Raw genomic sequence first — 14227 nt, 5'->3', positions numbered from 1 at the left:
AGATGGATATGAAAGCATTGTCATCGTGCGGCTGCAGTCCCTATTAGCTGCCAGTTTCGGGAGGAATTTTTTCATGTCTTAATGCGCAGTGTGGTCGTGCGCGCATGACTGAAACGGCGATAGACGTGGTATCCTGTGAGGTAAAGATATGTAGAGAAGCCATTCTTTGGTCTTCCTGTGGAGTGCACAGGTCGAGCAATGAATGACATGTACAAGGGAAGGCATGCAAACCATTCGCTGCCAGGGGACGTGACTCACGAGCGGCGCAGCAGGGAGCTTTCCACTGAAAAAGAATATGCTGTACACTGAATAAGAGTTGGATACTCAACTGAGGCTTAACTGGAAATGTGCAGAAGCTGGGACGGCCCTGATAACGTCAGAGAGAATGGCCGGTAACCATGCAGTGGTCGATCGACTGCTGGTTCGCTCAGCTGAAGCAACCACAGCAGTGGACGTCTTGTAGTAAGTCTAATCTGTGCATTATGCTATATAAGTGGTTTATTTGAAGTTAATGGGAAACAGTTTCAAACAGAGCAAGCCATGTCTGAGCCAATAGGCATGGTGGCTGATGGTCACACACCAGGCAGCTCCAGTTACTACAGCCCCTTGGAAGCCACTGCTCTCGTCTGCTCGTCTCCTTTCTTGCCTACCCATTGTTACACATATCCATTCAGAACCTTTCACTTCAACATATATATTCCAATTGTCCATCTAGCAGTGCCTTTGTCAGAGGCCCTGTGTGCCTCTCAACGTTTTCTACCCCGGTCGTCTGCCTTTGCTGTGGAATTATGGATAGACCGGAACAGCCTTCTGTGCACGGTGAGGGCTGAAGATAGCCTTGGAGCTACATTTAAGAACTTTACGTTTAGAAGGACAGGTCAACTGTGTTTGCTAAGCTCCACAGGCAGGGTCAAGCCTCCTTGCCAGTGCACGAGGAACTAAGGACAACTTTCAGTATGATATGGGTGGCGCTGTGTGATTATCTGCATACACATGCTCTTATGCATGTTGTATGTGCCTGTGTTTGTGGATGCTCAGATGGGATTTCTGCTCATCCTGAGTTTTCTCTAAACTGCAGGGAGGAGCTCGATGGCCACGTCGCCTGTGTGAAGCTGTTTCTCGAACAGCACGTGGTGCATGGGGAACCGTACGTACCAGGCAGTGAAGATGATAGGGATAGGTGTAGATCGACGCGTTCTCTGTACATGGTGAGAGGATCGCAATTGTGCGGAGGGAAACAATGCTAACCAGATTAGCGAGGTCAGTTTCTGTTGCTTCCATGACAGAAGTGTTACGATAGGTGCATCTTGTGGGTTGGTTTGCTTGCAGAGGTGCATGCAGAACAAGAAAAACTTCCCACAAGATTCAGACCGGGTTGCCCATCTAATGTCACAACCACTGGTAGGTCATCGTTGATCTGTGTGTAGTTTGCACCCTTCTACTAATCTGAGGTTGCTAAATTTGGGTTAAATAGCTCGAGGGGAAAAAATGCAATTAACAAGGTTTCTGAAAGGCTGGTGCTGTTTTCTGAAAGTAGAGAGGACCTAAGGCGTGCGAAATGGAGCTTACGATGCATGGAAACTGCGTCGCGATTCAACTGGAAAGAGCCCAGAAGCTCGGCGAAAAATACTGGACTCAAGGAGGCGAAGATCGTTGTTTGGTGACTCGGGCGAATTACGAGGTAAATAGAGAAGTTCGTGGCAGTAAACAGTTTAAGATGAGCAATAGCAGGAGGCGTACAAAAAGAACGCATGATATATGGAAGAAAGTTGCCTTCGAACATTGGCGTGTATGCAGAGGTGTATGTACGGCACAAAGCTTGGCCTGACAGATCGGTGGGGCGGCGAACGGTTGAGCCAGCAACTGGAGAAAAACATTTCGCATTTGCAGGTTCGACTTGATCATAAGTGATCTGTTCGTGGACGCACACTGTGCATTGCCATTTCCTGTGGTAAAACTCCAAACATGTATTCTCCTGGACAGTGCGACAAACACATAAAAGGGCGACAAACGTATAAAAAGGTGTCTGCATGGATAGAATATTGAGTGGCGCCTGATCGTGAACTCGAATCAGGTGATTAGAAAGTAACGAAAAGGCATCCCCCCGCAGTACTCCCTCTCCTGGCAGACGAAAGCTCACGCCAGCCACTAGCCATCCAACTGATTGCAACGGCAGAGCGGTTTGTGTCATTAGCGCCCGCCATGACGACGGACATAATCTTGTATTTCGAAACAGTTGCACCCGGGGACTGCAGAATTTTCGTTTTGAACTAGACGCCGACACAACCCTAACTTTTCACCTCCCTCCTTATTTCGCTAAGGAGACTTGAAAATCCACTCCAGCCTCTAGATATAAATATCCATCTAAATTGTAGACACCTAACTGGCAGCAATACAAGTCCCCCTAGTACTCCTTGTGCTCTGCCCTCACTAAATGAATCAGTTTCTCCTTCGCTACCAGACAGACTTTTAGAAGAAACGTCTAGGCTTCAAAAAACTTCAGCCTGCACTCCAATGCAGTATCACGAAGTACGCCATACATCTGTGCAAGCTGGCGTTACTTTCTGGCTACCTCTCTGCTGCCTGGTATCGACACAGTTCTGGACGCACAGGTACAGAGAGCAGCACCAGAGGTCGGCAGCAGCAATACACACAACGAAGCAAGCAACATGGGTGCCAATGACCCTTCCAATGCAAAAGATCGGAAAGGTTAATTCATCGCACCCCCTGACGATATTCATTGAACTCCTGAAGAAGTTCCACAGCTGCCCGCATTAAAAAGATTCAAGAGGGAAACCGCAACCTGAACCTGCGTCCCCTCTATCTGTAGAGCGTACGCGTGGAAGTGGGCAAGGGAAGAGGCGATACATGACTGAAAATCAATAACAGTTGAGGTAGAAACAACAAGAACCGCAACTATAGCTCGGCGCTTTCAAAGGAAAACAACGGAAAACAACGGCATGCCAAAAGCAAAACCAACACCAACCCAAAGAGCCAGAAATTTGCGTGTATATCTTGTAGAAACATTAACCGCGAAAGGACAGAGGGCGGTGCAGAGCTGAAGCAGGACAAACAGTCAAACAGAATCAAAAATGTTGAATGGGGTGTATAGGGTTTATCACAGGCAACCGCAAACGCAAACACCAGCAACAAAACCTGAAGCAAGAGTGCTATTCAACTCTTATTGGTTTTCTACACCCCTCACCTCAAATTCAAAATGTTCATCCACCCCGCATCCAGAATGAGCTTGCAGACACTTAGCAGCCGCCAGCGTGTATCTACACACGAGAACATCACACGCCCAGATTGGTCCTTAATGAAACAATAACCAATTGTTATACCACCTAAGCATCCACCTGTAGCTGCAAAAAATGTTTTATTGTCTACTTAAAATTGAATATTAAGCCTATATAACACGATCCATTTGATCCACTTGCCCCCCCATATACACTGGCAAATTCATATGCACACCCAACCCTAAACCCTAAACCCTAAACCATAAGCCATAAGAAATCAATAACTAGCAAGGCTCACCAGTAGAAAGAAACCACTGCCACCTCAGCAGAGCAGTCGGCGCCACCACAACTTTGCAGAAGAAAAACGACAGCGTCACCACATCGTCCGCTGTTGCCTGCGAGCCCAAACCCTTAAAGAATCCTCAAACATAAACGTTATAGCCTGCACCTTGCAGATATATACATGTATATATATATATATGCATATATATATATATGTAGCTGCCCCGAAATGGATCTTCATGGCTTTGCTTTGCGCCATTCATTTCTGAAAGGGCGAAAAGATATGCTAGAGAGAAATGTTGTGAGGCGACGGTAAACTTCACTAAAAACACCCAACTAATTTGCAGCCTGAAACTCTATGCCCTGAACAAAAGGCTCTGTTTCTGGTCTTCAGTTGGATAAACAATCTGACATCAGTCGAGCAGCAGCAAACCCTAAATCCTAAACCTTAAACCCTAGCACCGGTGGCATTCAGGGTTTGCGGTCCTCCACGTACATGTGAGGAGACTGTCGGCATCCTCCCAAATTTTGCTGCGAAGAGCCGTTGCGTTGTTTGACCCCCCCGTACCAGCTGCCTGAAGCAGCAGCAGCAACAACAGCAGCAGCAGCAACGGCAGCAGCAAATGTAACAGCGAGAAGCACTAGCAACACTTTGCAGGCATATCTATAGCAAAACAAAAATAGAAAACCCTTTTCCTGCCGGAGCCAACCACAGGCACACAGCAGCCATGCCACAGAAGCAGCATCGACATCGTCAACATCAACAGCAGCAGCAGGAGCAGGAGCAGGAGCAGGAGCAGCAGGGAAGTGCCTGAAGTGCGTCTGACCTTGTCAAGCCCTGTATACAAATCTCGCACACCCGGCGATATAACATAAGCCTCATGGCTGCAGATGGAGCCCCCCTTTGCTGATCGCCTAGCAGTTGCTGAACAGCTTCAAACTCTGCAACTAAATCGGAGTCCTCATCTATAGCAGAGGCAAACAGTTGTTGATCTGCATGCACATCTCGAGGCCGCAGCAGCACTTCCTGTTGCTGCACCGGCGCACTCGCCGTTCCTCCTGCTGCTGCTGCTGCTCCTCCTCCTCCTACTGCTCCTGGTGTTGCTGCTGCTGCTTCTGGCGTTGCTGTTGCTGTTGTTACTGCTGCTGCTGCTTCTGGAGTTGCTCCTGCTGCTTGGGGAGCGGCAGCGAGCAGGGGATCGTCTACCACTGGGAAGCAGATCCCCACTTTGAACTCCGGAGCCATTATAGCAGCAGCAATCCTCGCCTCGAGCGGCACTTCGTCTTCCTGTGCCAGTTGCTGCTGCTGCTGCTGGCGCTGCTGCAGCTGCTGCTGTTGCTGCTGTTGCTGCTGCAGCTGCCTCTCCTCCTCCGCGTCTCCATGCCCAAAAATATCTACAAGACGGAATCGGTTTCTGCAGATGCACTCAACGATGCAAGACGCCTGGGGCCCACCATGGGGGCCCCCTAGGGGCCCCCCATGGGGGCCCCCATCTCCTGCAATGATTGTATGCTGCTCGATCCCCACGCAGCAACCGAAGACCCCTGCCTCAGGCGAAGTGCCGAGTCCTTCTAATTCCGCATCCAGCGATGGGTCTGCTGCTGCTGCTGGTTCTGTTGTTGCTGCTGCTGCTGTTGCTGCTGCTGCGGTTGAGGGGGAAGCTGTTGTGCTGGAGCCAGCACGCTGGCGGTATCTCCTGGGAATGCTGCGAGGGCGAGGTAGAGGAATATCTGCTGCTCTTCTGCTTATAGGGGGGAAGACAATGCCGAAGTGTTGAGACCCCTGGAGGCAGCGCATGCAGCACCAAACAGAGGGGGTAAGCCTTCAGCAGCAGCAGCAGCAGCAGCAGCAGCAGCAGCAGCAAAAAAGAGAGCGAACCAAACCAGCACGTGCATTAAAAACAACTGGTAAACAACCGACAAACAAATACGGAGACAAATAATACAGAAATGCAGAAATCAACAGCACCACCAAAAAAAAACCCTAAACCCTAAACCCTAAACCCTAAAACCCTAAACCCTAAACCCTAAACCCTAAAACCCTAAACCCTAAACCCTAAACCCTAAACCGAGAAAACAGTGCAGCAGCAAGTGCAGCAACACGCGCATTAGCAACAGCAGCAACATCACGTGCAGAAGCAGCAGCAGCACAAGGAGAAGCACCAGCAGCAGCAGATGCAGCAGGAGGAGGAGCAGCAGCAACAACGGGAGCAGCAGCAGCTGCAGCAACAACAGGAGCAGCAGGTGAAGCCGAGTCTGCAGCAGCAACACGAACCTGCATGACGTGCTCTATAAGGCGGACGTATTTTTCTTCATATATATGCAGCGTTACTTTCTCCCCAGGCATTAAGGGCCAGGTCTGCAGCGCGAGGGCCCCCCAAGCACTGTGGTGTTGATACAGCTGCTGCTGCAGCTGCCCCCCCATACTAATCAGAAGAGGCAGCAGTTGCCTGCGCTCTGTATCCTCTAGCTGTTGTTGTTGCTGCTGCTGCTGCTGCGGTGGTGGTGGTGAAGAGTGCACCTGCTGTTGCTGCTGCTGCAGTTCAACACCGTGTTGTGTTCTAGATCGTGCTTCTGCTTCTGCCGCTGCCGCTGCTGCTGCTGCTGCTGCTGCTGCTGCTTCAGCCTCTGCTACTCGTTTCCTCATCATCTTAGGGTACTGCGCCTCCAGCAGCTGCTGCAGCAGCGTATTCACCCGCAAGCTGCTGCGAGAGCGGCCCCCCCGTGTCGCTCCTAAAGGCAGCGTGCAGTGCAGCACCGGCGCCCTGCAGAGGGGGCACATCGGCCGGTAATCCAGAGCCTGCAGAAGCAACAGTTGCAGCAGCAGCAGCAGCAGCAATTGCAGCAGCAGCAGCAGTAGTTGCAGCAGCAGCAGAACCACCAGCAGTTGCAACATCAGTAACAGTTGCAGCAGCAGCTACTGCAGCAGCAGCAGCAGTTGCAGCAGCAGCAACGGCAGCAGCAGGTGAAGACGCAAGCAACGCAGCAGCAGGCCTGGTGTAAGAAGGCATACAGCAGCACCTCCATGTCAGCAGCACTGTATGCACGGCAGGAGCAGCGAGGAGACCAGCAGCAGCACCACCATGTGCAGCATCAAAGCAGTAGCAACCAAACAGCAGCAGCATCAGCAACAAAAGCAGCAGCAGCAGCAAAATTAGCAGCAGCACCTCCTCAATGCATGCTTTGCAGAAGTTGTGGCCGCAGGGCGTTGTTACAGGCAGCAGCAAAATCTTCATGCAAATGGAGCACTCAAACTCAGAAGGCACTGACTCCTCATCCTCCCCCCCGTCTGCTGCTGCTGCTGCTGTTGCTGTGGAATTTGCTGCTGCTGCGGCTGCTGCTGCTGCTGCTGCATGAGCGGCAGGACGCTCTCTGGAGCCGTCTTCTGCTGCCACAGCCAGTGAAGCAGCAGCAGCAGTCGGCGGCTCCGCCTGCGAGTCGGACATTTTGCTGCTGCTTTTGCTGCAGTTGCTGCGCCTCTCCTGCGCTGCTGCTGCTGCTGATGCTGCTGCTGCTGCTGCCTGGGAAGCAGCGCACGGCACTGTGCTGTCTTCGGTCGCCTCAGTAACCCCACGCGTTCAGCGGGCGACTGTTATATATGCTGCTGCTGCTGTTGTTGCTGCTGCTGCTACTCTTGCTGCTGCTGCTAATGTGTTGAAGCGCCCTGAGCAGCGGGGGCGCAGCAGCAACGGCAGCTCCGGCCGTCTGCAACAGCAGCAACAGCGGCGGCAGCAGCAGCAGCAGCGTGGCAGCAGCAGTTACGACAGGGGAAGCGCATGCAGTGCAAGCAGCAGGAGGAGCAGCAGCAAGCTTCCTGGATGCACAATTGAAGAAAAAAGCAGAACGGGCGGCACGGAGCCCCAAACCCTAAACCCTAAACCCTAAACCCTAAATAGAAGGGATGGATGGACACTATATGGCTTTCCTTTATGCATACCAACTTAGGAGAATCACATAAATTAAAAATACTAGAATCCTGCTGCGCCGACTCTCGTCCCCGGCTGCAGGCACTGCAGCAGCAGCAGCGGCTGCAGCAGCAGCAGCCAGTGCAGCAGCAGCAGTAGCAGCTGCTGCTGCTGCTGCTACGGCCGTCACCGCACGGCCATAGAGAACAGCAGCAGCCTCACCGCGGGGCGCAGCAGCAGCAACTCTATCCCACTTAAACAAGTGGAAATATTATTGAAAATAAAAGATTAAGTTGAGGTGTATGCTGAGCTATGAATATTTCTAAAGGGAGAAGACAGAGAAGTTGAGTCTTCGCTTATGCGCCTCCCGCCGGCACACTCGAGGTGTACATACACCGCAGCAAGGCGGAGATGGGCTCCCTTACACTTCTTTGAATATCATTCTCAATTGTTTTTCTTCCTTCTTCCTTCAATAGAGACAACACTAGACAACCAGCAACGGCAGCAAACAACGGCAGCAGCAACAGCAGCAACGCCAGCAGCAGCAGCAGCAGCAGCAGCAGCAGCAACGGGACCCGAAGGACGACGAAAACTGCTGAGCGGCAGCATGCGTCTCTCTGTCTCTTCTTCATTTAGAATAAAATAAAACTTTAGAGCAAAAGCAACACAAATTCATCATTGAGGCCCCGGCAATACAGATGGGAGGATAAGGCAGCAGACCAATGGTCTACCAGCAGCAGAGGCAACAGCAGCAGCACCAGCAACAACAACAGCAGCAGCAAGAGTAACAGCAACAGCAGCAGCACTCTCAGCTTCTGCTAGGTCCTCAGTCTCTTGCAGGACATGCAGCAGAAGGCAGAACCCCAGTATCGGTAGCCCCAGCAACAGCAACAGCAGCAAGAGCAGCACTGCAGCAGCAGCAGCACCAGAACTTCAGCAACAGCAGCACCGAGAGGAGTACATCTGCAGCGGCAACCGCACGACAACTTCTGCATGCGCAACTCCGAATGAAAATCGTCTGAGGAGGAGTCGATGCTTTCGATCACAGCTTAAACCCTAAACACTAAACCCTAAACCCTTTTTCTGCTGTGTCTCCGTCTCCTGTACGCGTACAGCATGAGGGTCATTGCGGGTTTCTCCCCCGTTCTTTCGTCTCCGCAGCAGCAGCGGAGACACGTCCGTCCTCGTTTGCTGCCAGCAGATTCCTTTCGCCCCGCTTTGTTGCGGCAGCAAACAGCAGCAGCAGCAGCAACAGCAACAGCTGCAGCAGCAGCAGCAGCAGAAGGAAGGGATCGAGATGGAGACCAAGAAGAAGATTTAGAGACGCTGATGGAAAATTTGCTGCGGCGCTCTCTGCCTACGCCTTCATTTAAGAAGGGTCTATTTGGATTGGGTATCAGCAGCAGCAGCAGCAGCAGCAGCAGCAGCAGAAGCAGAAGCAGCGGGGAAATAGCACATCGAGCTCGCTGCCGCACTGTCCTTCAGGTGTATGCACTCTTAGACCCCCTTGGTGTCGGGTATATTGATATCGACAGCGCTTGCTCCTGTATTGCTGCAGCAAGAAGAGACAACCAGCAGCTGGGGCTGCTGCTGCTAACGCTTCTAGAAGATATGCTGCCTCTAATCTCAAGCAGGTAAAGAAACACTCAAATGCAGCAGCAAGTGGAGTAGCAGCAGGAGACGCAGCAACAATAACTCAAGTAATGGCAGCAGCAGCAGCATCAGTAGCAGCAGCAGCACTAGCGGCCACGCCAGCAGCAGCAGCAGGAGCAACAGCAACAATAACTGGAGCAGCAGCAGCAGCAGCAGCACTAGCACCAGCGCCGGTAGTATCAGCAGAAGCAGCAGCAGCAACGGCACTGTAGAAGCAGCAGCAGTAGCAGTTGCAATGGCAGCAGCAGTAGCGGTAGCAGCAGCAGCAAGGTGATCCGCAGCAGCAGCAGGAGGAATTGTGTAGTTGTTGCTGCAGCAGCAACAACTACACAATTGTGTAGTTGTTGCTGCTGCAGCAGATGCCGATCACCAGGAGGGTTTCTTGTTGTTGGTCGTTTAGAGGGTTTAGGGTTTAGGGTTTGAGGGCTTCTGCTGCAGGTTCTGCTGCTGCAATGTCTCTTTGCTGCTGTCTCCTTTTGCTGCTGTCTCCTTCTGCTGCAGGGGGGTAATAGAAAAGGAGACATTTCTATCGACGCTGCGAGAATGGGTGGAGACAGACAGCAGCGGGTATGGTATTTATTATAGTCTCCGTCAACCAACTAATGTTGTCTCCTCTGCTTTTAAAGACAAGCTTCCTTGTACACAACTAGAAGACAAGCCCTTCTATCGGGGTGTATATACACCCCAGGGGCTCGCTCAAACCCTTCTCAGAAACCCTAAACAAGCACAAGAACAAACCCTCAACGCCCCGCCCCCTGTTGCACACCATGTAAACCCTAAACCCTAAACCCTAAACCCTAAACAGAATGCGTACGGGGACACTTGGCGAACAATTCAGGGGCTTTGCTGTGTTGTGCTGCGTCTTCTGTTTATTTTGATATCTTCTGTTTATTTTGATGTTTGTTTAGTTAGCGTCTGTCTCCTTATTTGTCTCTTTTTGCTGCCCTACACCTTTTTGTGTTTCCTCTTTTGTCCCCGTTTGTCTCTTTTTGTCTCCTTTTGTTTTTTTATGTCTCCTCTTCTGTCTCCTTTTTTGTCTCCTCACGCTTCGTTTTGTCTCCCCTTGCGTCTTTTTTTGTCTCTCTTTCTGTCTCCCTTTGTCTCTTTTTCTGTATCCTTTTGTCTCTCTTTCTGTCTCCTTTTGTCTCTTTGTCTGTCTCCTTTTGTCTCTTTTTCTGTCTCCTTTTGTTTCCCTCTGCTTGGTTGTAGGTCTCCTCTACTCTCTCTTTTTCTATCTCCGTGTGTCTCGTCTCTTTTGCCTCCTTTTCTGTCTCCTTTTGTCTCCTTTTCTGTCTCCTTTTGTTTGTTTTATGTCTCCTTTTGTCTCCTTTTCTGTCTCCTTTTGTTTGTTTTATGCCTTCTTTTGTCTCCTTTTCTGTCTCCTTTTTCTGCAGTTTGTTCGTGGAGACTTGAGTGTGCATATTCGTGCAAGTCAGCAACGACGAGAGGAGACAGTTATTGCTATTAAAGAGGAATTAAAGAAAAAAGAGATGGGTATGAAGCAGCAGCAGACAAACAACAAGAAAGGAGACAGATACAAACCCCTTTGATAATAGTATTGCTGCTAAGAGCAGCGCTTAGCTGCTTCTTCTTGTCTCCTTTTTGGGGTCTTACTTTCTTTGCTGTCTCCTTGTCTCTACTTCTCTCTTTGTCGCTCTGTGTCTCTATCTATTTTACTGTCTCTCTCTCTTTCTGTTGCCTCCTCTTCCTCTCCCTGCCGTATATTTTCACTGTCTCCTTTATGCTTTTGTGCGGCTGTCTCTTCTTTAACCCCCTAGTGTCTCCTTTCTGTCTCTTTTTAAGTCTCCTTTGTGTCTCCTCTCTCTGTCTCATCTGTCTCCTTCCTGTGCGTCAGTTACGTCTTTCTGCTGTCTCCTTCGTGTCTCCTTGCTGTCTCCTTGCTGTCTCCTATATCTCTCTCTTTCGTTTCCTTTTTGTCTCCTTTCTGTCTCTATCACTTTTGTCTGTTGTCTCCTTTCTGTCTCTACTACTTCTTTTTGCTGTCTCCTTTCTGTCTCCTTTCTGTCTCCTACCTGTCTCTATTACTTCTTTCTGCTGTCACCTTTCTGTCTCCTTTCTGTCTCCTACCTGTCTCTATTACTTCTTTCTGCTGTCTCCTTTTTCTTGTACAGCTGAATGTACATTTAAACCGGAGACAACAAAAATGCCTTCTTTTGGGGAACCCTTTATAAACCGCCGCGAGCTCCTTGCACAGGTCCAGCTAAACCCTAAACCCTAAACCCTAAACCCTAAATTCTAAAACCCTAAACCCTAAAACCCTAAACCCTAATCCCTAAACTCTACACCTTTTAAAACCCTAAACTCTAGATCCTAAACCATTAACAATGAACCCTAAGCCGTAATCTCTTATTATCCATACACCCTAGACCTTAACCGTAAACCCTAAACCCTAAACCCTAAATTGTGGGTGGGTCCTGTTAGAGAGGCTGGGGTTTAGTGTTTATTTGCATGTGTTATAATTGCTGATTTGCTGATGCATTTAGATAAAGGCGAAGCAAAAGGATGCAAAACAGCAAAGAGACAGAAAATTTGTTGTGCTGTTAGAGACACCTGTAGAACGAGAACTAGCCCTGCCCCCAGACTCCCCCCGGCCTTTATCTAAACAGGAGACAGCAGACAAAGGCCCTCTGTCTGTCTCTAAAAAGGAGACAGAAGTTAAAGGCCCCCTGTCTTTATCTAAAAAGGAGACAGCAGGCGAAGGCCCTCTGTCTGTCTCTAAAAAGGAGACAGCAGATAAGAGCTCCCTGTCTTTATCTAAAAAGGAGACAGCAGATAAGAGCCCCCTGCCTGTCTCTAAAAAGGAGACAGAAGTTAAAGGCCCCCTGTCGGTCTCTAAAAAGGAGACAGCAGATAAGAGCCCCCTGTCTGTCTCTAAAAAGGAGACAGCAGTTAAAGGTTTACTGCCTGTCTCTAAAAAGGAGACAGCAGATAAAGGCCCTCTGTCTCTAGCTAAGAAGGAGACAGAAGTTAAAGGTTTAGTGTCTGTCTCCAAAAAGGAGACAGTAGGTAAGGCTCCTCTGTCTCTATCTAAGAAGGAGACAGCAGATAAGATGCCCCCGCCTCTAGCTAAAAAGGAGACAGCAGATAAAGGCCCCCTGTCTCTATCTAAGAAAGAAACGACAGGTAAAGCCCCCCTGTCTCTAGTTAAAAAGGAGACAGTAGATAAGGCAGCCCTGCCGCTCTCTAAAAAGGAGACAGTAGGCAAGGCCCCCCCGTCTCTAGCTAAAAAGGAGACAGCAGATAATAAAGGCCCCCTGTCTCCTCCTAAAAAGGAGACAGCAGATAAGGGTCTACAATCTGTCTCTAAGAAGGAGACAGATAAAGAAGAAGCTGCTTCTTCTGTCTGTATAAAGGAGACAGCAGATAAGGGGCCCCAGTCGGTGTACAAGAAAGAGACAAGTGATGGTGCTGCGCCTGTTTCTGAAGAGGAGACAGAGACAAAGAGGAGACAAAGAGGGAGAGGAGAAGGAGACAGCGAGTTTAAAGGTCAGCTGCAGCAGAAGCACACACAAAAAGCAGACAGCAGCAGACAGCAGCAGCAGCAGCAGCAGCACTTTCAACGGGTTTTGTTTGCATGCTAGCCCTACACCTAAAATAAACATCAGTCTCCTCTCGCCTCTTGAGTCTCCTTTCTGTTCTTTGTCTTCTCCTCTGTTGGGCTCTGCGTCTATTGTTTCATGATTTTATGCATATCAAATGCTGCTTCTGTTGCTGCTGCTTCTACTGCTGCTGCTGCTGCTGCTGCTGCTGCTGCTGCTTCCTTTAAGCGCCTTAGCACAGCCCCTGCTTGATAGACGGTATTTTCAGGTGTCTCCTTGTCTCTGTTTATTTATATGCATTTACACATGTATATATAAATTAAAAATTTATGTTTATTTAAACTTTATATGCTTTTATATGTACAATATAAATGTTAATTGCAGCAGCAGAATCTTCTTTTGTTGCTGCAGCATTTGCTGTCTGTCTCCGTCTGTGTGTGATGTCATCAGCAGGAGCAGCAGCAGCAGCAGAAGCAGCAGCAGCAGCAGCAGCAGCAGCAGCAGCGAGCTCTTTCTCCCTGTGGGTGATGCAAGAAGGCACCCCTAAGACGAAGCCTTTAGGGCTGGAGCAGCTGCTTCGAGTCTCTCCTTTACCTCGGGTCCCTCTTGATAATCTGTCTCCTTTTTTTGGGATGTCTGAGGAGACAGAAAAGAAAGAAGTAAAAAAGAACAGCAGCAGCAAAACACCTGCCTATACACCTGAACACGAACCGCTTATTTTCCGCCCCAACTCACCACCTCTCTCACCGCCTTATGTTGTATATACACAAACACAAGACTTAAAGAAGCAGCAGCAGCAGCTGTTCCTGCAGCAGCAGCAGCAGCATCGGAAACTGATGCTGCAGCAGCAGCAGCAGCGGCAGCAGCAGCGGCAGCAGCAGCAGCAGCAGCAGCAGCAGCTGCGAAGAAACCACTATAAACCCCACCCCCCTCTAACCCCTGGGTTAGCAGCTTCGTTTAAAATTCCTTTTATTGCGGAGAGGCGTCAAGAGATTGCAACACCAACTGCTGCTGCCTTTGCTGCTGCTGCTGCTGCTGCTGCTGCAGAACCAGCAGCAGCAACACGAGCATCAACAGGACTAAGGGCGCAGCAGCGACAACGACAGCAGCAACAGCAGCAGCAGCTGAGGAGACCCTTTTCTTCTGTTCCTTCAGATGATTGTCTCCTTTGGACTGCAGACGCGACAGACTTTGTTAGAGGGATTAGTAAAATATCAGTAAAAACAAATAATGCAAGAGCAAGAGAAATGTACAGACGCCCCTCTGGGCAAACAAAGACAGAAAAAAATGTCTTTTAAAAACAAACCTCTACTAAGAGAAGAAAGTAAAGATATCTATAAATGCATGCATTTATAGATATTATCTATATCTATCTTTTTTTATTTAATAATTAATTAATTATTTTTTTGCGACTTCAATTAGAGACAGAGATGATATCAGACAGAGGATATTGAGGGAGACGGTGGTTTTTGTTTTTTTTTAATTTTGTTTTTTAAACAAATATAGAGGAGTATATACACCCCGCCGGCCCATATATATATATATATATATATGCCATATATATATATAATATATATATATATATAATATG

At 49.3% G+C, this 14227-nt stretch overlaps 3 protein-coding genes across 3 annotated transcripts; 2 read left to right on the top strand and 1 right to left on the bottom strand.

The window, feature by feature from the left end:
- Positions 1–398: 398 nt before the first annotated feature.
- Positions 399–1911, top strand: EAH_00046210 (jmjC domain-containing protein, putative; the record flags this gene model as incomplete). Its single annotated transcript, XM_013391539.1, has 4 exons — positions 399–462; positions 1039–1208; positions 1330–1401; positions 1798–1911. The coding sequence occupies 4 exons, from the start codon at positions 399–401 to the stop codon at positions 1909–1911; spliced, it is 420 nt and encodes a 139-aa protein (XP_013246993.1).
- Positions 1912–3406: 1495 nt separating this feature from the next.
- On the bottom strand, positions 3407–6964 carry EAH_00046200 (zinc finger (C3HC4 RING finger) protein, putative; the record flags this gene model as incomplete). The annotated part of the gene is made up of 5 exons (XM_013391538.1): positions 3407–3450; positions 4015–4093; positions 4378–5301; positions 5794–6318; positions 6686–6964. 5 exons carry the CDS (start codon positions 6962–6964, stop codon positions 3407–3409), a joined length of 1851 nt encoding a protein of 616 aa, XP_013246992.1.
- Positions 6965–8539: 1575 nt separating this feature from the next.
- On the top strand, positions 8540–13934 carry EAH_00046190 (hypothetical protein, conserved; the record flags this gene model as incomplete). The annotated part of the gene is made up of 6 exons (XM_013391537.1): positions 8540–9057; positions 9515–9581; positions 10471–10570; positions 11209–11291; positions 11581–12583; positions 13087–13934. The coding sequence occupies 6 exons, from the start codon at positions 8540–8542 to the stop codon at positions 13932–13934; spliced, it is 2619 nt and encodes an 872-aa protein (XP_013246991.1).
- Between the last annotated feature and the right edge of the window lie 293 nt (positions 13935–14227).

This window comes from Eimeria acervulina, genomic scaffold, assembly GCF_000499425.1.
Source record: "Eimeria acervulina Houghton genomic scaffold, Eah_scaff678, whole genome shotgun sequence".
Classification (NCBI taxonomy): domain Eukaryota; phylum Apicomplexa; class Conoidasida; order Eucoccidiorida; family Eimeriidae; genus Eimeria; species Eimeria acervulina.
Note: the sequence above shows the minus strand (reverse complement) of the source record. Positions and strands in the feature narration are given on the sequence as shown.